General features: G+C 43.0%; 1 protein-coding gene across 26 annotated transcripts in view; it reads right to left on the bottom strand.

The window, feature by feature from the left end:
- FARS2 (phenylalanyl-tRNA synthetase 2, mitochondrial) overlaps window positions 1-25963 on the bottom strand; it is a 553641-nt gene that overhangs the window by 56755 nt on the left and 470923 nt on the right. Inside the window, exon 9 of one of the 26 annotated variants that reach the window (XR_008298705.1) lies at window positions 12288-12451. The exons of 24 other annotated variants lie outside the window; for them this stretch is intronic. Coding sequence is in view for 1 of the 2 variants with exons in the window: in XM_053223113.1 (XP_053079088.1) it covers window positions 16340-16400 (61 nt within the window). In the remaining variant the exon portion in view is untranslated. Of the gene's footprint in view, window positions 1-12287; window positions 12452-16324; window positions 16401-25963 lie in introns of those variants that run through there. One more of the 26 variants, XM_053223113.1, reaches the window with a different exon arrangement.

The raw sequence follows: 25963 nt of genomic DNA, 5'->3' as shown, positions 1-25963 counted from the left end.
TGTCAAATGCTTTCTCTGCATCTATTGAGAGGATCATATGTTTCTTGTCCTTTCTTTTATTGATATGATGAATCACATTGTTTTGCAGATATTGAAGCAGCCCTGCATCCCCATTTATATAATATTCTTAAAATGACAAAATTATAAAGATGGAAAACAGATTAGAGGCTAAGGGTTGGGGGGGGGAAGACACTCGAGGGGAGACACTCGAAGGGAGCATGAGGGAGATCTTTTCACAATAGGATCATTTTGTATCAGATGCCAGTGGCAGTCACACAAATCCACACATACAGTATAACAAGACAGAGCTGTGCACCTGTGCGCGTGCACACGTGAGCAACCCACTGCTTTGCTTTGCAGGAGTTATGACACAGTTAGCATTCAAGCAACAGGCCAGTGTCCTAACTTTTTCAAAGTTGGAAATTACTAAGCTAGAGGTCAGGATTCTTGTTTTGTCATTGTATTTTATTGGGGGGGTGCAATGGGGGGAGGCCATCTTTCACTGTATCTAAAATCGAGGCATCACAGTGTTTTAAAAACCAAACCAAACCACTGCAGAGAAGGAAACCACATGTTACAACTCACTGCCTGGTGTGTTAGCATTCTGCCAATTCAGTGGTGACTAGATGGTAAACGATCACCAAAGAGGATCTGTATGATGCAATATGTTTCAGTATCCCTCTCTCTCTCACTCTCTCTCTCTCTCTCTCTCTCACACACACGCACACGCACACGCACGCACTCACACACGCACACACCTGATGTCCCCCGCCCTGAGGTTTCCCAAGGGCTGACACTCCGTGACTCTGAACCTCTCGCCATGGTGAATGTCTGTTCTGCCGATGCTCAGGCTGTGTGCACTGGTGGTTAAATATTTTGAATGCAACTCATGACTCCTAGGTCTTGTATCCCACAGAATAAAAACAACAAGAACAACAACACAATGAAATAAATGCACAACCCTTCAATGAAAGTTTTATACTTTTAGGAGTCTTGCAACTTGCAATTTTTTTTTTCTAAATGTAGGGTTTGTGATAAGTATTTCGAATTTAACTGCTGGAAAGAAATCTGTGACTAGCTTCGTGACTTGTAACTAACTCTTCTTGCTGTTACCATATGGTGTTTCCTTTAATAAAAACATTTTGCAGAAATAATGATAAAAAATTACTTTAAGCTTTTATAAAAGTTAGATGTTCCTGGCAATAAAAACACTCCTTATAATGAGGTAGATAACTTTGCATGTGGTAAACAGTAAAAACTCTGCTGACCTTGCCACTTTATCTCTAAGTGAAAATGATGCAATCCATTTGTGTCATTCATTCTTAGACACTTCCTGAATCTCTCATTCACTGACCTCTTATTAGACTGCAGGGACATACATTTAAGGCTCCTGTTCTATTCATGTATCCTCTAGGACCCTGTTTCCTTTGACTGTTTGCAACAGAACAACATATTCTCTATCTTCAGAGCTCTGAGCCATACTGTGTGTCGGTTCTGACGAGTTTAGCTGAAGGGAGCCAAAAGAGCTGACCTGGCTTAAACACATTAAAAAACTTCTTGGAGGCGTGCAGACCAGAGCAGCTGTGAGTGATGGCAGGGGGAATCTGGCCTCTTTCTTCTCTCTGTCCCACCATCCTTAGCAAGCAGGCTGCTGTCTTTATGTGCATTCCCTAATGGCTACGAGATGGCTGCCCCGTCTCCAGGCCTCCCATCAGCTCTGTGGATAGACAGGAGAAGAGTTGCCTGGTAAAAGGCCAAAGGGATGTCCTAGGCAAAAAGCCTTTTAGGAAACCTCATCCAGAAACTTCTCCTTATTCTCTGGCCAGAATTGGGTTGCACAGCCACCTCTAAGCCTGGGATAAGAGAGTCATGGATGAGGTTAGGTCAGCCAACGAATACCATCTTCTGCTCACACTACTGCAGAGAAGAAGGAGGGATGAGCCTGTGTTCTTATAGGATCTTATTTCTGAAGGGACTTCGGTTCCCCCACTGCCTTTTAAGATCCCTGTGAGTGGTTTTGAGTGTACTTATGTGAGGTCTTGGTTGCTCAGCTTTACCTTTATAAGAACTAACTGCACGATATTCCTTCTTGTGAGCCTGACTGTGTGGCTCATGTATGGAACCTATGAACTGTGATTTCATGTCCTTATGTTAGTTCACAGGGCAAAGTGGAAGTAGAGTAAGTTTAAATAAATGTCTTTACCCCCAAATCATCTGGCTTAGAGTGGAGGGAGGGAGGGTCCAGTCTCAGGCACGAATGGGTATTGTAGGGATAGAAAAGAGCTGAGACAGAGGGTATGCAAGTTATTCTACACTACAGATGTGGAAACAGTAAATTGGTTTGCTATGTATTTAACCACCACTCTTAGGTAACTCTCCCCTCTGGGTTGAAAAAGAAGTGTTCTAGCAATTATGATGGTTTCAAATTTATAAGAGTTGAATTCATGCCGGTCTGCATTGAAAAGTTCTGTGGCCACTTCTATAATAAATAGCCAGGGGTACATATAGTTAAAAAAGTCCCTTGAGGTTAAACTGAAAATATGTTTCTCGCTTTTGTTTCAAAACTATCATTATCACTGGGCTTTTCGCATTTTAATATAATCCACAAAATAATCAGCAGGCGTGTCCTGGAATAAATGTGGACTAAAAATTTCCTCTAAAAGGCTTCTTACCCCATTGTGTTGGTCTTTTTAGAGCTTAAGAGTTGTAAAGAGCGCGATTATGTCAGTTCTTCAGAGATGTGAATGTACTACCTGTGGTAGCCAGTCTCTGAGGGGCCCCCAGTGATCTCCACCTCCTGCCATTCACACTCTGTGTGGTCTCCCTGCCACCTGGACCAGGGGTGGTCTGTGTGGCACACACTACGGCAGAAGTGATGATGTGTTATGTCCAAGGGTAGGCTATGAAACACATCATGGCTCCTGTTCCCTCTAGTCACTCACTCATGGACGCCAGCTGCCATGCTGCCCCGTGGAGAAGGCCACATGCCAAGGAACATATGACTTCTGACCAACGGCTTGGGAGGAACCAAGGTCTCCTGGCACAGCCAAGAGAGTGAGCTTGGAAGGGGATCCTCTAGCCCCCGTCAAGCCTTTAGGTGATACAGTACGAACCCCCACCCCCACCTCAACATCTTCACTACAATCTCATGACAGAACCGGAGCCAATATCACCCAGTCAAGACACTCACTCTGTAATTCCTGGCCACAGAAACTGTAAGAGAATAAAACATTTGTTGTGTTCAGCCACACTGTTTTGGGAGTAATTCATTATGCAGCAATAGATAACTAATCTACTAACCTTCCCTCTTCTGAATGGTTCAAACCAGCTTTGCAATCATCTTGAGAATAGCTTCCTAAAAGGGGGAACATCAATGGTCATTGTGACACCCAACCTTCCTCACTATTTTGGAAAGTTAACATGACACACTATAGAGCACGGTGTCACAGACAGGGCCAGACCTGCAGGGTGTGTTCAACAGGCAGGGGGTGAACACAACTTGCCAAAGAGTGAATCTAGAGGTTTAGGACATAGATAATATCCTATTTACTACAATCCTTAAAGTAACAATATTCAGAGGCTTACAATGGCCTTTTAGCCTTTGCACGGCTCTATGAGTAGGCAAAGAATTCCTGAGAGAAAAGAGCCAAGGGTATATGATGTCCTATCAATTATAACCACAATTATCACTTATGCACTGATACTTTACACCATTATTTCACCTAATCCTCCCAACAATCCAAGGAGAAATGGAGGTCCAGTGAGGACAAGTAATTTGAGGGCACGAAGTGATGGAACCACAATTTGGGCCAGGAGCTTTCTTACTATGAAGCCCTATTCCTTTAATCACTAAACTGCCCACATTTTCCCTGGTTCAGCCCACCAATGTGATCTTGTGAGCCACCCACAGAAAGTACAGGGTAATGGAAGGAAGACATGGGAATGGCAGTAGACAGAATCAGAGAAGTAGGAAGATTACAGTTCTGCCACTTATTAGCTCAGTGACCTCGAGTAAGTCACTTAACCTTTCTGAGTCTTTCATGAAGAATGAACAATTCTATAATGAATAGCCAGGGGTACAGATAGTAAAACAAAAACAAAAACAAAAACAAAACCCTTGAGGCTAAACTGAATATATGTTTCTAGCTTTTGGTTCAAAACTAATAACTAATAATCCTTTTTGCATTTTAATATAACCTGCAAAATAGCCAGGAGATGTGTCTGGACTTAATCTTCTGAAAGGCTGCATACTTTATTGTGATGGTCATTTTAGAGGCCAACAGTCATGAAGTAGAGGAAGAGAGGAATTATCTATCTATAGAAAGACACAGTATCCTATCCATTCAACTGTCCATCTGTCTGTCTGTCCATCCATCCATCCATCCATCCATCCATCCATCCATCCATCCTTTTGTGGAGGAACTCTCTAGGCTCTGATTACTTATCCTCATTTTTTTGGTGAATCTCCCTATGTATAAGGTGAGTATAACACCAATATATATATCAAAGGATTATTATGAAGATTGAAATAATTTATATAAAGCATTTGAAGTATTGTCTGGCCATATTAAGTGCTGTGGAAGTGCTCCCTATTGTCATGGTCATCATCAGCACCATCGTCTAAGGAGAGAGACTCCAATCTGATGGGTCAGATTCCAGGACACAGCCTGAGTGACGAGACTGCAGAGTGAAAATGGCACCTCAGGGACATGGCTCTCCCTGATGCCCTCCTCGTGCTATCTCACAGTGCAAAGAAGATCAAAGGCCCAAGGCCTACTCCCTAATTCCATGTACTTAGAGTCCTAAAGAAGACCGACTCTTTTTTCTTGCTTGGGAGGAGAGCTGGCCACATCTTCTTTTCTCAGGAGAACATGCATTCAGGACCCCACTCTCTTGTCCTCCAGTAGTACAACAAATCTGAAATCTAGTTTGGGAGGTGAAACAGGTCTCTTAGGCCTCTAGGATAGGCCTCCTGCTCCAGCCCAGCTTTCCAGAATCCCCAGAAAAATCTGTCAGAGTACATTCTCCATTGCTCATCATGTTCAAATCTGCCGATGGAACTTGCGGCTACCGTCTACATTCAGTGTTGGTAATTCCAAACCCCTTAGCTATAACACCAATGTAGCACTTTTGAATGCCATGGTTATACAACAGCAACAATGATTATAATAGCTGGTATTTCTTGTGGATTTACTATGTGCTAGACATTCATATATCTATCAATTCATTTAATTCTTACAACTCTGATGAAGAGGCTACTACAATCCCTATTTCATACATGTAGGAAACAGAGCTCAAGAAGGTTACTGATTTCAAGGTTACATATCAAGTAACTAGGCTGGGAACAGAACCCGGGTCTCTCTGACTTCAGAACCAGTGGTCCCCACTGCTGTGGGGGCCTATCAATGTATAGCAGCTACAGGCTCTCAGGCTTGATTACACAACACCGAGAAAAAAATCACATCGAAGAGTAAAGTATAGACTCCAAGGTTTTGACAAAAGTTCTGCTTTGGGCTACTAATCTTTTCATTCATTCATTCATTCATTCATTCATTCATTCATTCATTCATAGAGTAAGTGAGTGAGCTGGGGACAGGCAGAGAGAGAGGAGAGAGAATCCTAAACAGGTTCCTCACCACCAGTACAGAGCCCGTGGTGGGGCTGGAACTCATGAACCATGAGATCATGACCTGAGTCGAAACCAAGAGTCGGACTGCTTAACTGACTGAGCCACCCAGGATCCCCATCTGGGATACTATTCTTTTCTTTTTTGTTTTCTTCTTCCTTCCTTTCTTTCTTTCTTTCTTTCTTCTTTTTGAGAGAGAGGGTACAAGTGACAGAGGGGCAGAGAAAGGGAGAGGGAGAGAGAGAGAGAAGCAGGGCTCAAACTCACTGGATGTAGGACTCCAGCTCACAAACCATGAGATCATGACTTGAGCCAAGGTCAGATGTTTAACTGAGCCACCCAGGCACTCTGGGTTACTATTCTTATATATTCTTGGGCAAAGGTGGTTAGATTAAAAAATGGGACAATCAGTGTGACTATGAAAATCAGGGTGTGGCAGTGGCAAGGAGGAGAAATAAAACAGATTATAAACCCTACTGGCTCTACGAAATGTTTTTGATATTTTAGAAAGAGAGTCAATGGTTAGGATGGAAAAAACAACAACAACCATCTTTTTAGAGTAAAAATCTCCTTTTTTTTAGACCATGGTATTACAAAAGTTTAAAGAAAATGTGCCATGAGATTTCCTGCTCTAATTTGCAATGATTCAGGACACACTTCACTTAGATCGGGAAATGATAAGCATGTGACCCACATAGCTTCAATTTCCTCTGTTGAAAACCAAATCCCATTTTCACTTGTGGGCATTTCATTCATCTTTGCTTTTTTGGTTTTTTAATTACATAGCAGAAAGCGCTACTGTAATTTCCTCCCTGCGTAACGACAGCATTATTCATCAAGAAGCTTTTAATTCTATACAGCAAATGCTTCTCTTCAAAAATCTGCTTTCAATCTCCACAGAGGCAGGAGGGTGTGATTTTTTGACCCTAAGGTTAATTGTCTGCAAATAAGTTAAAATCACACAAAACCTCATCCTGGGAAAAGGGAATGCGAGCCTGACCCTTCACTTTACCTGCCTTATTGTTAGAGGTGGTATGGGATTGAGCTGGGGCAGGGCAGCCAGACCCTGTGGCATTCCTTGTCTGTCCCTCTGGACCTTGATCTGTGAGGGAGGGGCAGGACCATCCCTTCCACAGCTGTAATTTATTTTATTTCTCTAAATATAATTTATTGTCAAGTTAGCTAACATACAGTGTATACAGTGTGCTCTCAGTTTGATTCATCGCTTACATGCGACACCCAGTGCTTACCCAACAAGTGGCCTCCTTGCTGCCCTATCACCCATTCCCCCCCACCCCCATCAACCCTCAGGTTGTTCTCTGTATTTAAGAGTCTCTTATGGTTTGCCTTCCTCTCTGTTTGAGGGCTCACATGGTATCTGGCTCATGGGAAGAAGTCGATAAATGATTGCAAAAGTGATCTGAGTTGAAAGAAGAGTGAATGGAGGACTGAGCTCTGAAGCATTCCTGACTTTTGTTTTTAAAGTTCTGTGTATGAAAAGATCCTATTTCTGGAGGAAAAAAAGGAGAGAAGCAATGAGGAGATTCACTAGGGGCCCTCAGGGGACTAGTGACCAGGACTGAGGAGTGAGGCTGATCTGGGAGGAAAGTCTGATGTGCCCATGGGATCCGGTGTCTTCTTCCCAGACTCTTCCCTCCCAATTGCACCACCAATAACATCCATCTTCTCTCCAGTGATGGGCCCAACTCTCACTTCTTCATTTGTTTCATTGTAATTAAAAACCACTTCTGAGTACCCTATGTGTGGCCTGATATTGAACTTTGGCTGGAAGGGAATGGATAAGAATAATGGTTGCTAACATGTGTGGAGTACCCACTAGGCACCAGGGACACCTGCACGCGGTTTCAAGCATTAACCTCTCAGCCTCACGGCACCCCAGGGGGCTAAACGCCAGGTGATCCCTGCTCCCCAAGGGGGGCTTGCATGCTTCATCACTACAGCATCCCACATGCACCCCTCGTTATACTTGCGTCTGGTGTCACCAGAACCATTTGTTGACATGTCTGTCACTTCTAAAGACTGCTCATTCACTTTTGTGTCCCCAACGCCTAGCACAGTGGCTGGTACATGACAGGTGCTATACAATGTTTGCTGTGTTATTTAAGTGGCTTCTTAAATCCAACGGGGAAAGAAGCACATTAGGAAGCAATGCAAAATTGTACACACAGTTCCAGGGGGGCAGAGTGCAGGCAGGGGCCTGGGCCAGTGACACACACTTGGAACCTTGCGGGTTGAGGGGCAGCTCTGCAAGCCTGTCACAGCCATGGGGTCAGCAGGACCCCTGAAGAGGACAGCAGCAGAGGAGGCAGCGATTGTGGGAAGGCAGGTTTTCCTTATGTGGGTGACACGAGGCAGGGTCTCGGTGCGGTCCAGATGACACATGATGTGATAAATCACTGTGGGCCATTGAGCAGATAAAGGTTCCCAGCTGTGGCTAACAAATGTTGAGGACCTGAGAGGGACCAAGGGGCCCTATTTTTATGATCTTCAATTTTTAATGGGAAAGGATGTCTGAGAAGACGGAGACCAAACAGTGTGCCCCAAAATGATGGCCGCATAGGCTTTGAATGGAATTTCGGTGCAGAGGGACTTTGAGCTCCAGTAGACAACACAGCCCAGCTTCTGCCCCTTGGACAGGACACTACCCACAGAAGAATGTGCAGAACATCAAAGGGCAGGACTAAGTAAAACTTCTCACTAGAAACCACACCCCTGCCTGTGAAAAATGCTCCATCACATAGGATCTATGGCTCCTACTCCAGGGGGCAGGGGCTGATGGCGTGAGTGTGCTGGGGAGAGCACTGGGCAGGATCCGGGGCATGGGGTATTGAGGATCTGGGGTCCTACTCCCAGCAGAGAAAGGGGAAAGTTTTGTGGGCTGTATGGAGAGAGGGAGGACCCACAAAGAAAAAGAGAAAGAAGGGAAAGGAGGAGGGCAGGAGAAGGAGGAAAGGAAAGTGGGAGAGGTGTTTTCCTCTGAGTGGTGGTCCCTGGGGTCTGTCTCATTTCCCAGCTTCTTCATACCTTTTTAAAACCCCCAATGCCCCAATTCTTTTAAATGCCCAAAGTCTGTCACCTTCTCAGGTCAGCCGAATTTCCAAGAGTTATTGGTCTACCTGGGGCGGGGGGGGGGGGGGAGGGGAGGGTAGTCACACTTGCGTCCAGGTCTCAGTGTTTTCCCCACACAATGAGCATGTAGCCTCAGAGTCCGTGCTTGCAGAGACTGCTTGGGTCGGTATACCAGCTCTACCTCTTAGTTGCTGTGAGACATGAAGCAAGTTACTTAACCTTGCAGTGCTTCAGTTTCCTCATCTTTAATGTACCTTCTAGGGCTGAGTGACTAATTGAGTTAACCCATGTGAAGCTCTTAGACTATAAGAAGCACATAATAAAGTTACTAATAGCAATGATTTGGGGAGGCAAATTTACTATTAACAGAAGAACCATTTAATAAGAGTGACTAAGTGAAGACTTAGCTCATGACCTCTGAAAGATCACCAGCTCATAGTATAATCCATTCTTTGTGAAGAACAGTTTTGTCAGTTGTACAGGAGTTCTTAGAAGGAGTCTTAATTTCTCTCTCCTGGCCTTGTGCTCGGACATACAAACTGATGATAATGAATTACTGCCCTATGACATATCTTGGGTAAATAAATCCAAGGAAAACAGTTCTAGCTGGACAAAGATCCCTTTGACCCTGTAAATCCTCATTCTTTATAGACTGATCTAGGCCTGGGGTTGGTTGAAATCATCTTCCTAAGGACTGACCCATATGTGTCTCTCTTTTCCAGCCTCCCTTCCCCCTGGTTCTCAAAAACAGAAGCATCTATATCCTCCTCCCAAGCATCTTCTCCCAAACATTTAGTGCCTTCGATCTCCTGTTGTTTCCTCATTAATCGTCTCATCTATCTTCAATCTCTCTTTCTCCCTGAAAAAGGCTCATATTTCTCTCAAAAAAAATTTTTTTTAAAGGAAACTCTTTTACAGTGCTTGTTTTCACTGAAAAAGTTCTTGAAATGTAATATACTTCTTGCCTCTACCCTCAGTTCCTAAGTATGGGGGCTCCATTAACACCATTCTCCTATAACTATGTATTTAAGTCTCTGGTGACCTTCAGTGTCCACCAGAGAGTCCTGTAACTCCATCTTCACTCATCTAGACCTTTTTGAGCATGTCAAAGTCAACCCTATCTTCCCCTCTGAAACTTCTCTCAGCCTCCCATGACCCTGTGTTCCTGGAAACCTTAGTAAGCTTCTGACTGTTCCTTCTTGGACTCTGAATTTGCACTCTCTTACAACCTCCTCACCTGCTCCCATATACGGCCTGCCTTACCTTGATGTGGGTGCTCCCAAAGGACCTATCCTTGGCAGTTTTCTCTTCTGTGCTCTTTACTTTGTCCAAGCACATGGTTCAAGTGACCACCTCTATGTAGAGAACCTGGGTGCTGACCTCTCCTGCAAGCCTACATTCCCCAACACCTGCTCAGCACCTCCAGCTAACTGTATGTCTATGGGGCTCAGTCTCAAGCTAGTCCAAACTGAGTCACCCCCTCCTTCCATGCCTGTGCATCTCCCTGGGTGCCATCACTCTGATCATGGCCCATCATTCTCCCAGGCACCCAGATACTCTCAAAGACTTGGGATCACCTTAGACTCTTCACTTTCTCTGGCCTCCACTTCTAAATCTTATCAATCCTGCAATCTCAGATGCACACCTCCTCTTCTCAGTGCTCATTAAACACATCCCAGTTCAGTCCCTCCTCAATAGCTTTCAGCCTTTGCCTTCCACTCAGAATCTCCACCATCTGTTTTTCCCCAACTCCAAGCCATCATCATCTCCACAAAGCCCAGTCTAATCCTGGTCCTGCTCTGTGTCTCACGAGTTGGGCACTGCTTTCTCCTTTCCTACATACAGATGGAGGGAGTGAGGTTCACGGGAAGTTCAGTCTAAAGTCAGTAAGTAGGAGAGCCAAAATTTAAATTCAAGAATGTCTAGCTCCAAAGGCACTATTGTTCCATGGATGGATTGTTGGCTGGTGAGCTGGATAGACAGATGGATGGGTCAATGGGTAAAGAGGTGAATAAATGAAGAAATAATAAGCAGAGTTTGGTAACTAAGAACAACCCATCCCACCAAGTGGACTGGCATATGTTTAAAATGGGAGGGCAGCCTTGGCATAATTCCTGTAGAGCAGTGGTTCTTAACAGGGTAAGTTTTGCTCCTCAGGGGACATTTGGCAAGATTTGGGGACATTTTCAGTTGTCACAACTGGCGTGTGTGGGGGGCATGTTGCTCATGGCATATGGTAGGTAGAGGCCAGGGAGGCTGTAAACATCCTGCAAAGCTCAGGGCAGCGCCCACAGCAAAGACTTATCCGATCTGAAATGTCAACAGTGCCAAGCTTGACAAACCCTGCTTAAGAGTGATTCAGTGCCAAGTAGTATTCCATTTGCAGCAACGTGGATGGGATTGGCGGGTATTATGCTAAGTGAAATAAGTCAGTCAGAGAAAGACAGATACCATATGTTTTCACTCATATGTGGATCTTGAGAAACTTAACAGAAGACCATGGGGGAAAGGAAGGGGGAAAAACAGTTACAGAGAGGGAGGGAGGCAAATCATAAGAGACTCTTAAATACTGAGAACAAACTAAGGGTTAATGGGGAGGTGGGGAGAGGGGAAAGTGGGTGATGGGCATTGAGGAGGGTACCTGTTGGGATGAGCACTAGGTGTTGTATGGAAACCAACTTGACAATAAATTATATCTAATTAAAAAAAAGTGATTTAGGTCAATCCCTTGGGAAATAGGCAAGTTTTCTGAGGGTAAGTGAAGGAATATGATGAGTAATTTTATACTTGGAAATCTGTGCTTCAAAAATAAGCAAACAGAAAACAAAACCAAAGCATGGATGGCTTGTGCTTAAAAGAACAAGGGCCCACCCCTTGAGGGGAAAGAGAGAGAGGAACTGAGGATGGAAACAGAACTCAGTACAGAGGAGTGCAGAGCATTGCCATATATCCTAAATGTTTCCAAGAGAAAAATAAAATGAGCACATACCTCACCTTTCAAAAACACATGCAGGTGGATGTGTGTTGCCTTTTCTGAACAACCCTCTCTGTTCTAAGACTTTGTGCCTACCCCTGCTTTCTTGTCCCCATCTCTTTGATATTCCTGCCCCAGTTTTCCCAGTGTTGTGCTCCCTGTGCAGTCCATGTCAGGCCGAGGGGTAGGCTCTGAGACTCCCGTGGCTGGGCTGGAGCTTTGGCTCAACCCAAAGCTGGTGTTGGCCAGCCGGGGTGCCTGGCCCTTGGCTCTACCTTTCGGACAGCCAAGGACACTCAACAGGCCCTCATGAGCCCTGCCAGGGGTTGACGGGACTCTGTGTCCACCTCACTCATTAGCACAAGCTACTCATTTTAGTTACCTTGAGAGGAAGTTGAGTCAACATACACTCAAAATCAACTCCATGTAGTGGCTGCATGGGCCTTGGCTCCTTCCTGCAGCAGCAAGATTGATTCTCCCTGGGACTGAATGCTTGCTTTGCTTAAGTGCCCTTTTCAGTTAAGTTGTGAGAAATGGAAATAATAGCCATCTGCAGGATGAGTGAGCACTGCAGTGCTGAGAGTCCTCAGAACCTACCATCCGCTTCCTGGGTACAGACTGCAGCCTGGGCCATGGTCAAAAGCATGCTGCCCAGTGCTGGAGACAAGGGCGACCTTCAAAAGTCCACGAGAGAAGGACTGGAGAGCTCAGGCAAGGTTTCAGGTGGCTTCAGGGTGGACAGCTTCAACACAGCAGGGTCCCTTGACGGAAGGCAGGGCAGCAGAGAGCAGAGAATTTTACCAAAAAATATAGTTCACACTGGGTAACTACCTGGTTGTTTCCTGGAAAAGCCCAAGTACAGGAGGCTCACAACTGGGCCTGATAGCTCTCGTATTCTAAAACAAGCCTCCATTTGCTTCCTCCAGCCAGGTTCTCCTGAAGTACAGTGAGCTGTGCAAACGGAGTTTTCTTTATGATTTAGACCAATTCACTGCCAGTTATAGCTCTCCACAGTGCACGATGTGTTTTTCCTGTCACTTACTGCAGGGAGAGAATCATGTGAGTATGTTCTCAGTTTTGCCAACAGCAAAAATCAGTTTGAAGAAGGCATTCTTTCTAGATGAATAGAATTATTATTCCCTATACTTCCTTGTCCCCTCCCCATCATGAATAAACAGTCATTTCAGCTTTAGCAAACCTCGCTTCAAAAATAGGCAAAGCACACACACACACACACACACACACACACACACACACAGAAAGAAAAAACACCCAATAAAGCTGTAATGCTCTAAAATCCATAATTCGCCTCCAAATGTCACAATGTGAAAGCACCCAAGTCCCTTCTAAGCACATTAGTAAGGGACAGTAGGCCATTGCCAGCTATTAGACTACTTTGAAATAAACCCAAATGACTGCAAGCCAGGCATAATTCCTCTATTTAAGTTTCTCATGGAACTGCAACCCTGTGATTGCAAACTCCGGCTACCATTCAAAATTAACAAAGGATGCAGACACTGTCGATGAAACATTAATGACCAATTTGCAAATGTTCTAAGACCCCCTTCGTTCATCATGGGTTCATCAATGCAACACTCACCCATCTCTCTTTATTCTTTCAATTATTTAGCATCCATTAAGCGCCCACAGTAGGCCAAGCTCCGATGACCTTTCATCCACATTACCTCCCCACTAACAGCTTCATTCACCTGGTGGCCCTTCTAACTGCACAGCGAATCGACCTTTGCCTTAAGGCAGGAAGCTCATTTAGAAATCATTCTCTATGGGCACCCCTTGCATTACATCTCCAAGTGCTGAGGACACAGGGCAGTGTGCAGATATGACAGAAGCTTGAGGAACTTTTCCAGGCTGTCCCAGTGCACTGGAGGAAAACATACCTGAAAATGAGATCCTTGTGGTACCTCAATCTGTGAATCCTTCAGACCCACTTTGTCTGACTTGATTAATTAACTCAGACATCTTTAAATATTTACCACGTGCCTACAATAATGTTCCAAGAAGCACTGTCTCAGAGGGTGGAGGATACATAAGATGAGACAGGTAAAAGCATAGCAATGTCACAGCTGCTGTGGAGGGCTGAGCAGTGTTGTGGGTTCAGAGCCAAGTTCTGATCACCCAGATGTGGGGTCACCTCCCCGTAAGTGGAGTTGGGGACCATGAAGGATTGAGGGACATGGAAAGGTCCTCCCCATTTCAAACGACTCCCCTTCGCTGCGTGTCCTAGACTCAAGTGCATCCTGAATCACAAAGACGGACACCAGACGGTGCCCTGAATGCACTTGCTTCACAGTTACCTGAAGCCCACCAGGGTAGCATTTCTGATCTTAAACAGGAAGTCCCTGACCTGGCCTTTCCTCCATTCTGGCCACTCAGCACCATGCCGTGACCTCTGAAAAGTGATAATGAATACAAATGACACCGCTACCACAGAGAAAGTAGCAGATGCTATGAAACAGGTATAAACAGAATGTTCCAGGAGACCAGTAGAGAGACAGAAAGCTCTTGGCAGAGGAACAGGGTCTGACCTCATGAAGGCAGTGGCATTTGAGCTAGCCATTGAATGATGGTTCTCTCCAATCAACTAATAATGATTAATAACAACCCCAACCCCCCACCCCACAGAGCAGCCACTACTATTTACTGAGTAATTCTCTGGGTGCCAAGCACTGTATTCATGCTCTTCCTATTAGCAACAGCCCACGGGAAAACCCCATTTTACAGATGGTAAAAGCAAGGCTCAAAGAGTCTAAGGTCACACCATTTGCACACAATAATGATAAAGCTGGAATCTGAATCATGTTTGTTTAGCTGAGATCATCACTGTGATGGCCCGAGGATGTTACATGTTCATTCCATGTCACTCTGGAAGGGCCTTGGTTCCTGGGGAGTGATGTGGGTGCAGAACAGGGGACCACTGCTGCTGACAGCCAGTGCGGGAGCCACTGGCTAGGAACTTCCAAAAGTAGAGAAGACGAGTGAATTCTGGGGCGAGAGCGGGGAGAGGGAGCCCCGGCTCTGGGGACTGTAGTCTCGTTAACTACTGATGCCCTCTACCCTTCCACAGACTCCATGCTCTTCCAGAACAATGCCTGCTGGGCAGTGGGGGTCTCTTAGGCACCGGGGGGGGGGGGGCTCATGCTCCCTCCTTTCTTTTTACTGCTTTTCGCATATTCTTAAAACAATCACAGAAACGCTAAAAGAAAAGCAATTAATGTGCTCATGTCCCTTCTCATCTTAACACAAATGTTGTCACATGTCTGCATTTCTTTACAGTCCTTGCCAATATGTATCCCTATTTTCACACAGTTACGGGATGCACACACAATTTTAGGTTTTGTTTTATGTAACGTTATTGTCTAAATATTTTCCTATTTGCTGCAGTCTTCATAATTATCATCTTGATGGTGGGTTCCAGACATCAAATTTGCATCCCCCGCACAGGGGCCTGCTGGCTCCAGAGTGAGGCACTTGAAATTCACTCCCCAAATCTACATGTGGGAAGTACAGCCCTGAATGTGCACACGTCCATTAAACACTCTGGCGAAGGGGCTCCAGATTGACCCAAGTAAGGATGAAAAAAAAAAAAAGATTTGAAAGAGAAAAAAAGGGCAAGGTTTCTATTTGTGTTTCAGCCGCAGGGATGGAAGAAGAGGAGAGAATCTGGAGCTGGTGCCTTGGTGGGGGTGGGGGAAGGGTAGCACAGCCAGACTTTTAAAGTCAAGCCTCCCAAGGCTGGTGTGCTCCACTGTGCAGTCACTTAACCGCTCAGATTCACCCACCTTCCTTCCAATTAAAGTTCCTAAAATAGCAACAATGACAATGCTGATAAGCATAATACAAGATGACACTTTCACAGCACTTTGTCACATGCCATGTGCTGTTCCAAGAGCTTCACATGTATCAGCTCATTCAATCTTTAGAAGTATCTACTATTTTTTCCTGTTTTACAGGTGTGGAAACTGAGGCACCAAGAGGAATAGGTAGGTCTTCCCACAGCTGGTGGCAAGGATTTCAACCCAGGCAGCCAGGCTGGAGAGTCCATGCTTGGAATCATTTCATAATAGCTGCCTCAAAACTCAGATTTCAATTCCTTCCCTGCTTAAAATTCTTTTCTCATCTCCCACTGAACATCAAATTCAGTTCCAACCCATTCGGCTGGCATTCAAGGCCCCACACAGCCTGCCTCCAAAGTCCCTTTCTAGCTTTCTTCCCATAATTCCCCTTCACACTTCTCCATTCCACACGTGAGGTACAAAGCATGAGCATGGGGTCCAAAGTATGACTGTTCTCAGCTAGTAATCCTTAGTCTCTCTTCCCTGTGTTGGCCTAGAATGTCCCCTGTTTCCACATATCCCAATCTTACCCGTTTTTCTGCTCCAGGAGCTTTCTCTTCCCATACTGCTCAGCTCTACTTTCTCTGAGCTCTAGGAACCATGTACTGTGATACCTCCTTTCAACCTGGACACTGAAGTCCACGCAGGGAAGGAGAAGAGGGCTTATGAGGCATAACACACAGCTGTACATGATACTCTCTTTCCTCATTAGTCCCTGCATCCCACCCCACTGCCCCCACCTCACATTTTCCCTTCCCTTTGAGTTCAAGTCCATCCCATATTTCTGACTGACCTTCACAGTCTGGAAGAAGTGGGTTTTGGAGGGCATTCTTCCTGCTGCTTCCTTCTAGGGTTTCTGAGTTTTTGAAGGAAGAAAAGTATGTTGACTGAGTACTTTTTCTCTTAGGTACAGTTCGTTAGAAATTGTCCTTCCAGCCAGAATCATAACACACAGGTGCGTATTTCTACCTCCCTTAGGGCTGGTCAGGCCTTATTTATTATTAAACCTACCCCATCTGCTGGGCTAGCATGTAAGCTAACCTGTAACACTGGGAACAATCAGGGGCGATCTCTGCTCTAAGAAGGGAGCTGAGCACACCTCTGAGCAGGGATAGGAAAACTGCTGACTTCTCTCTCAACCCCACCAGGGCTCCACCCACTTAGAACCTGACCCCAAGGGAGTATGGCATGACCCACACTTCTTACCTAGTGTTATTCTTATTTGGGAAAATATCTTACATTGCCTACCTGGACCTAAGCTTTTTAGAGGTAAGCTATTTTTATATCCCACATAGTACCTTGTAGAAAACCTGCCACTTGATATTCAACAAATGTTTGATGAATGAATGAATAGCTTTTTCTAAGAGGACCAATATGATAAACTCATGAAGAATTAGTAATAAACAATAATAAATTTATTAGAGATCCTAGTGAGTGAAATAAGGCAAAAAAACGAAATAAAAGGCATGGACTGAAAAGGAAGAAATAAAATTCTCTTACTTACAGATGTCATGATTTGGCTATAATGATAACCCAAAATAATCTAATAAAAAAACTACTAGAACTTAGTAAGGTCACAAAACACAAAATCAATCTTAAAAAAAATCTGTATTTCTATAAACTAGCAATCAACAACTGAAAACCAAAATAATAAAAATGATGCCATTTGCAGTAGCATGAAAACACATGACATATGTAAGCACAAATATGAGAAAATCAGTACTAGATATGTGTGATTAAAAATATAAACACTGGCAAAATAAATCAAAGATCTAAATAAATGATGAGATACATATACCACGATCATGGATTGAAACACAAAATATTTTGATGTTAATTTTTCCCAGACTACTATATATATTCAACACAATTCTAATCCGATTCTGAGCACAAGTGTTTGTAGAAATCAACAAGCTGATTTTAAATTTTATATGGAAAGCAAAGGAATACCCCAAACAGTTTTGTAAAAAAAAAAAAAAAAAATTAGAGGACTGCACTACTTGATTTCGAGATGTCCTATAAAGCAATAGTAATCAAGCCAGGGTTGTATTAAATAAAGGACAAACAAAAATAACCAGAATAGAAAACCCAAATAGACCTATATATGTGGTCAACTGATTTCTCAAAACAGGAGAAAAACAAGGAGAAAGGAGAGTGCTGAAACTATTGGATATCAACATGGTGCTGAAACTATTGGATATCCATAAGCAAAAAAAAGTAAAAAATGAACCTCAATTCACATCTTGCACATTCTGCAAAAATTAACTCAAATTAACTTAAGTGTAAATCTAAAACCACAAAGCATCTAGAAGATAATCTTTGTTGTCCTGGATTAGGTAAAGATTTCTTAGATACAATGCCAAACATATGATTCGTAAAAGAAAATATTGATAAACTGAATCTTAATAAGAAGAAAACAACTTAAGTAACAAAATGAACAAAAGATATGAAGAGACAATTCATCAAAGATATACAAATGGCAAATGAGCACATGACACTCAACATCATTTGATATTAACAAAATACAAATTAAAAACAATAATTTATCACTACATCTATTAGGTTAAAAAACAAACGATCTGACAATACCGAGTGCTGGTGAGGATTCTAAGGAACTAGAAGTGTCATACGTTGTTGGTGGGAATGATAAATGGTACAGCCACTTTAGGAAACAGGGCAGTTTCTTACAAAGTTAGACATACATTTACCATATGACCCAGAAATCCCACCCACTCTTGGGTATTTACCAAAGTGAAATGATAACTTATGTTCACACAAACACCTGCATGTGAATATTTACAGCAGTTTTATTTACATTTGCCTCAAACTGGAAACAATCTAAATGTCTCTCACCTGGAAAATGAAGAAACAAATTGTGGTTCATTAATACAATGGAATACTACTCAGCAATAAAAAGGAAAAAAACTACTCACATACAACAACATGGAAAGACCTCAAGGGCACTATGCTAAATGAAAGGAACCAGATTCAAGAAGTTACATACTGCATGATTCCATTGCTATGACATTCTGGAAAAGGCAAATGCATAGGGTTAGAAAATAGATCAGTGGGTGCTATTGGCTGAGAGTGGGAGGTAGGGTCGGCTAAAGGGTCTCAGGTCTGGCAGATTCTAAAACGCTGTAAAACAGAACTTAAATCAGGCAGTTCAGGGAAAAGTGTGCTGAAATTTACAACACTTGCCTGGCTTGGGCTCCCGTGGAACCCAGGGGGAGCCCTTCCCTTCTGACCTAGCGCACTCTCTTCCTGCCGCAGGTGAGTAACCCAGTGGGCAGCCCAGTGAGGGCTCTGCTGGGGGTTTCCACTGTCCTGGGGGAGTGTGCCTGTCACCAGCAGGGCCCCTCACAACTGAGACCTCCTGCTGTGGCTGCTTCTAAAATTCACTGCGAGCCACATTTTGGCCTAATGCCCTGAAGCCTCTTTTCAGGAAGAAAGCATTGAACCTTCCAGTTTCATTTTGTTTTTTACTGCTTGTTCAAAGAACAATCATATAAAATAAAAATATCATCCTCAGGCAAGAAAATTTAATTCAAACATTCTTAAGAGTAGATTCAACAACAAACAAACCTGCCTCATTCTTGGTTTCCCCCGGTTACAGAAAGAAAAAAATGGAAAGAAGCAGAGAGTATTTATGGGAACAAGAATTTTCACCTGCCCCTCACACATGACCAAGAAACTTTGTAACAAGCACTTTATGGACATGATCCTAGTACATCTTCCCAACAACCCGAGGTCAGGGATTCTGCTATTATCCCACCTTAAAGATGAAAACACCGAGGCTGAAAGGATCAGTACTGTGTCCAGGTTGCACAGTTCGTAGGGCATAAGGCAAAGATTTGAATCCAAGCACTTTTGCCCCAAGGTCCAAGCTCTTAACCAGATGCTACAGTTGATATTTACACAGCTATGGTCAGAATGGGCTAGGAAGTTGCCTTTTGGTTTGTGAAGAAATGAAAAAGGTGTTAGATTTGTTTCTTCTCAACTCTTACTCTCTTTTTATATTAAACCCGTATGCGCACACTTGGGTTACTCATTATCTGTGCCTCCTGATGGACTCTTATGACTGGCCCATTCGTGGCCTGCCTGCTTTCACTCACTCATCTGTTGTTAATAAGGTAAGATAATCAACACCCACAAAACCACCACTCAACATCAGAACTGGAACTTTGACAAGGAGCTATATCTCTCTGTGTGGTCTTCCCTGAACTGGTCCCCCTGACTCCCCTATCTGAGGTCATCGCAACTTTGAATTTCTGTCTACTGTCCTCTTGGTTTCCTTTTTATATAGCCTTATCACAACTATAATATTTTTAGAATTTATTTTTATTGTATAAAAAGTATCATGCTATATGTAATTGCTTGGATTTTTCCACTTACAGTCACAACTTTATTTTTTTAAGTTTATTTTGAGAGAGAGAGAGAGAGAGAGAGGGAGAGAGAGAACACGTGCAAGTGGGGGCAGGGCTGAGCCTGAAGTGGGGCTTGATCTCACAAACTGTGAGATCACGACCTGAGCTGAAATCAAGGGTTGGTTGCTTAACCGACTGAGCCACCCAGGTGCCCCACATTCACACCTTTATAGCCAGCAGTTGGAATTTCAAGGCCAGCTAGTCATCTGCAGAAGAAAGGAGGTATGAAGATGGGTGAAAACACACTTCCTGGGGGCAGTACGAGGTGGCTGTCACCTTTCACTCTGGCTCAATCCCCTCCAAGTCTTCATCAAACTTAGAATAAAAGCCAGCTCCTTACCTTGGTTTCTAAGGCCCAATCCAGTGTGGACCTGGACTTTCTCACTGACTTTCCCTCACACCATGTCCTCCTCAGTCACTACGCTTAGTGACATGGTCCTCTTTCTGTTCTTCAGCCATTCTTGCTTCAGAGCCTGACTAGCTGTCCTGTTCTACCTGCTCTTAAGTTTCACCTGAAATGTTACCTTCTCTGAGGAGCCTTTCATGACCACCCAACCTAAAATAGCCCCTCTGATGCACAGCCCTGCTTTAGTTTGATTATAGGATCCTATGCATTTTGAACAAAATTCTCTCTCTTTTCCCTCTATCAGAAGAAAGTCTTGTATAGGTCATCCTGAATATCTACTGTAGACCCTTTGGGGGCCCCCAAGACCCTTTTAGGGGTTTATAAGGTCAAAACAATTTCATAAGAATAAAGCCTTGTTTGCACTTTTCACCGTGTTGATATTTGTAATGTTGGTGAAAAAGCAAAGGTGGATAAAATCCATGAGCCCCTAATGCCAATCATGGTGGCAGTGGCACCGACATGTGACTAGTGGCCATTGAATGTTTTACCATTTCATACTTACAGGGAAAAACAACAATCCATTTCACTTAAGAATGCCTTGAAAGAGCAGTAAAAATGATTGCCTTTGTTACATCTTGACCTTGGAGTACATATCTTTTTGATAATCTGTGTGACTACATGGGATGCCTGTCTGTTACATACTGCGGTATGGGGGTGAAAAGCACTTCTGTGATCATTTGAGTTGTGAGACGAACTAGCAACTTTCTTCATGGAACACCATCAACTACTGACAGATTATGGCAGAAATTTTCTCAAAAGTGAATGACGTGGCCTGATAGTAATTTTTGGCAAGGATAAAAATCAAGCTTTCAAGTGAAAATCTGCATTTTGGAAAACTTGTATGGGCCAATGCTTCCTGATATTTAAGACGTTTCTGATAAGAATGGCGGTCGGTGATATTAATAAATGTGATTTTTTAACCTTAGATAATGAAATGTGTCAACATTTGAAAGAGCTGCATAACTCAGTCAACCAATATCTTCCAACTGACTAATGCGAAATGTCACAAAAACATGCCTTTGTAAAAAATCCATTCAAATTGTATGATAGGCTAATAGATTTTAACTTAACTAACAACAAGTTCAAGTGCAGCTAACTTTTAAGAAACTACTACTTGCTGAGTTTTGGTGTAATACCAAAAAAGAATATCTACAATTTTCTCAAAAGGCTATTAAGACGCTCTCGCTTTTTCAGCAACATATGGCAAGGTCGGATATTCTTCAGATACTTCAATTAAAACAACTTAGAATACCAAACTGAATGTAGAAGCAGATATAAGACACCAGCTGTTTTCTATTAAGCCAGACATTAATGAGATCTGAAAAATATAAATCAATGCCACTCTTTCATTACAATTTTGTTTTTTTCATAAAAATATGTTTATGTTAACATGCAATAGCTTCCTTATTACCTCTATGTGAGTTAATAAAATATTTTTAAATATCACATTTTAAAATTTCAATATGGTCAACATCAATAGATATATACCCCCCGCCCCCGCTTCAATATTTTTAAGAGTGTAAAAGGGGATCTTCAGACTCAAAAGTTTGTGAATCTCCACTCTAGTGGCTAGCATATGCTGGGTACTTGATAAATGTTGTTAAATGAACATACTAAAGACATATTCTCTTTACTTTGTATCTGTCCTCCCTGCTCTTTCAAAATGTTCCACAAAGCTTTCTCAGTGGCTCAAAGTATTAGAGTAAGACCAGCGATATGAGGACCCAGTGACAGGAGCATATAAGTCCCTGCAGAACTCAGAAGTTTCCCTCAGAATCACCATATGTGTCTCCAACTATTTTTTTTATCCTTTCCCTTTTCTTAAGTGCTTACGTCAGATACAAAATTTAAAACTGGTTCTAAGTGTGTTTACTATGATTGCTTTAATTTTAACTACTGGTATTGCTGTAATATTGGTTTTTTTCTTTCTTTTTTTGCTGTTGCGCATTGAACATGCAGGTGATCTCACCACACTGCATGCTCAAGAGGAACCTAACTGCCATTTAAAAATCACTTTTTTTTTTTTAATTTTAGAGAGAAGGAGAGAGAGAGGGAGTGGGAGAGAGGGGCAGAAGGAGAGAGAGAGAATCCCAAGCAGGCTCCACGCTCAGCACAGAGCCTGATGCGAGGCTCAATCCCACGGCCCCAGGATCATGACCAGAGCCAGAATCAAGAGTCAGATGCTCAACCAACTGGGGCCACCCAGGTGCCCCTAAACATCACTTTTTAATAGGAAAGCACATGACTTATTTTGAAAGTGACTCTCAATCTTCTGGGAGACAGATGACATTGTGGCTGTGGCAATTTCTGTGGCATGACAGAGAAAGTTCACAGATGGCTTGCATCACACTAAAAGAAGTCACATTTGGAAGCTGTCTCATGTAAAAGTAAATACACTGTGCTACAGCTTTATAGATAAGCCAAATGATGTTGCAGAACCTGCCCTTGGAATTATATTATAAAGGTGTATGCTCTCTCCTCTTAGTGTCACATCAATGACAAACTAGTGACAGCCACAGCATTTGGCTGGACACAAAACCAAGAACTTCTACCAGAATCCACATAAAGTTCTTTGTGTTGAGGCCTAAGAGAATGTCCACACACAAGGGCACTGATTGTACCCTCACAACTGCCATGCCCAGATTTTCCAAATAGTGGTCTTCTGCTTTCAAAATCTCATGTTAGCATCCAAGTGTTCTTCTTCAGACAAGTATAACTGAATCAGCAGGTAAAACGGGTGCAGGGAGGCAGGAGACAAATCTCAGATCCTGACTATGTTGTGTAAACAATGTGCTCTGCACAAGTTGCAAGTGGTAAGGTTCCAAGTGGGGTTGGAAACACTCCTGAAAGCTTCCATAGGAAGACCGGGGACATACACTGGTTTAGGAGAACCAAAGATTCAACATGAACAAGAAGATTCTAAATAAAATTTCCCAGGGCGCCTGGATGGCTCAGTTGGTTAAACATCCAACTTTGGCTCAGGTCATGATCCCATGGTTCATGAGTTCGAGCCCCATCGGGCTCTGTGCTGACCGCTCAGAGCCTGGAGCCTGCTGTGGATTCCGTGTCTCCCTCTCTCTCTCTGCCCCTCCCCAGCTCATGCTCTGTCTTTCTCTCAAAAATAAATAAACATTAAAGAATTTAGATAAAATGTCCCTGTTTTTACAACACACCTAACATGAAATTAATAAACCAGAATTTAATACAAACATTTTACTTTCCAATCCAAAAAAGGAGCCACACTGCTTTGGGCTGACAGATTTCACAGGCTCAGGAGGAACAGGCTCAAGCTTTCATTAACTATTCAGTTATGAGACATCTGGGGCCACAAAATGAGGGTGGAAAAGACCACATATTTTTTGGTTCAGTTAAATAAAAGAGGTTTGGTTAAAAGAAAAAATTCAGCTTGAATTGTGAATGGTCATCCTTGAATTTGATATTCTAAATGTCCCCCATTATACACTCAGAGTTACAGCCTGTTTCATCTGATTCACTGTTCAACAGTGGCATTATCTGAAAACCAGGAAGCCACTAAACACTTATCAGCCAAAATGTGACCAACCTTGGCCATCACAGGAAATCTTCTGAAGAGGGTACATAGCAAGGAGGATATTCACTAAGGATATTCACTCACTCACTCAACATCTACTTAGTAAGCTCTTACCATGCGCCTGGCTTAGGGGAGGTGGACGTTAAGAACCCAGCACTAGCTCTTGCCCTCAGGAAGTCTAGCACAGAAGAGCTGAATAAATTTTTACACAGCAAATATTGAAAGTGAAACGCCATCTTAATTACTGATACCTCCCTGCTTTCAACACTTCTGCAATATAAAGAAAATAGGGTATAGTAGAAAGCGTACTGTTGCCTTCCTGGGAGGCGGTTGACATGTGTGATTAGGAACGTAAGCTCCCCTGATGAATAATGGATCTAAGCCATGCTCACCAATGGTTGCCAAAAACATTAGTTAAAAAAGCCAATGGGGGAACTTTATCATAGATACGCTAAGCTGATAGTGCTCAGTACAGTGAGCTCAGTACAGTCCAGTGCTCAGTACAAAGAGAGAGACATACAGACGTACAGATCACCACCCGTGAAGTAGTCTTGCTTCCCCACAAAACAGTCAAATTTAAATCTGATGAAGTCTCTAGATTCAACTACTACAGGAAATACACAGGCTAGAAGAACCTGTTAAATGACACCACAGGGATGCAACTGGCAAAGCTTTAGAATGTAGGAAACTGTATAGGGCAAACCACCTAACTTCTTCAGCAACAAAAATTACCAAGAAAAGAGGAAGAAAGGAACCATAGACAAAAAGGGACCTAAGAGATGTATCAACCAAATGCAAGCATGGGCCTCGTTTAGATATGAATTCAACAAACCACTGAAAGAAGAAAGTATGAAACAAACAGGGAAAACAGGAAAATTTGAACACTGACTATATATTTGATAATTAAATATTTTTTAAGGGAGTGATACAAATATTGTGGTTACGGTTTTTGAAGAACGCTTTTTTGCTTATTTTGTTATAGGTACATACATGGGTGTTTATGGATGAAACGGGATTAGCTCCAAAAGAATAAGTGAAGAAATAAGTATGTGAAAAGATGCTCCACATTTATTCGCCCTATTATTATCATCATTCAGCAATAAGAAGAAACAAAGTACTGACACATGCTACAACATGGATCAATCTTGAAAGCTTTATGCTAAGTGAAAGAAAACAGTCACTAGGGACCACACGTTACATGATTCCATGTACATGAAATGCCCAGAATAGGCAAATCTACAGAAATAAGAAGCAGATCAGTGGTTGCTTAGGGCTGGGGTGGGGAGGGTTACAATACTGGGGGATGGGGGTTGATGGCTTTCTTTCTGGGGTTATAAAAATATTCTAAAATTGACAGATGCACAACTCTGTAGAATACACTAAAAGCCATGTAATTGTACACTTAAAAAAAAAAGAATTCATGTTGGGGAGGGAGTAGGTAAGGATACAGGTGATAACAGATCATGTGTTGTAAATTTTTTACATGTGTAGGCTCCATCATAGATCCTTTGGGTCAAATCCTGGCTCTGTCAGTTACTGGCTGTGTGACCTTGGGCAAGGCATTTGATGTCTTTGAATCTCAGCTTCCTGGCGGAAAATGGGGACAATATAGGGGATAACAAAGACTCTACATGAACCTAGGTATATATGGGCTAAATGAGGTTGATACATTTGTTTTTATTTATTTATTTTTTAAGTTTTTTAAAATATATTTTTGAGAGGGCAAGCAAGGGAGGGGTGGGGGCAGAGAGACTGGGAGGGAATCCCAAGCAGGTGCCATGCCATCAGTGCAGAGCCGGACACGAGGCTCAATCCCAGGAACTGAGAGATAATGACCTGAGTCGAAATCCAGAGCCTGACCGCTTAACTGACTAGGCCACCCAGGCACCCTGAGGTTGATACATTTAAAGCATGTGGAATAGTGTTTGGCATGTATGAAATGCTCAGTAAACAGTTACGTATTATTATTCTCAACTGTTTTTGTTTTCTTATATCAGCTCCTTCAGGAGCATCCATTTCTTCAGTATCTCCCTCAG

This window comes from Acinonyx jubatus, chromosome B2, assembly GCF_027475565.1.
Source record: "Acinonyx jubatus isolate Ajub_Pintada_27869175 chromosome B2, VMU_Ajub_asm_v1.0, whole genome shotgun sequence".
In the NCBI taxonomy this organism is placed as follows: domain Eukaryota; kingdom Metazoa; phylum Chordata; class Mammalia; order Carnivora; family Felidae; genus Acinonyx; species Acinonyx jubatus.
This window is presented reverse-complemented; position numbering and strand designations above follow the sequence as displayed.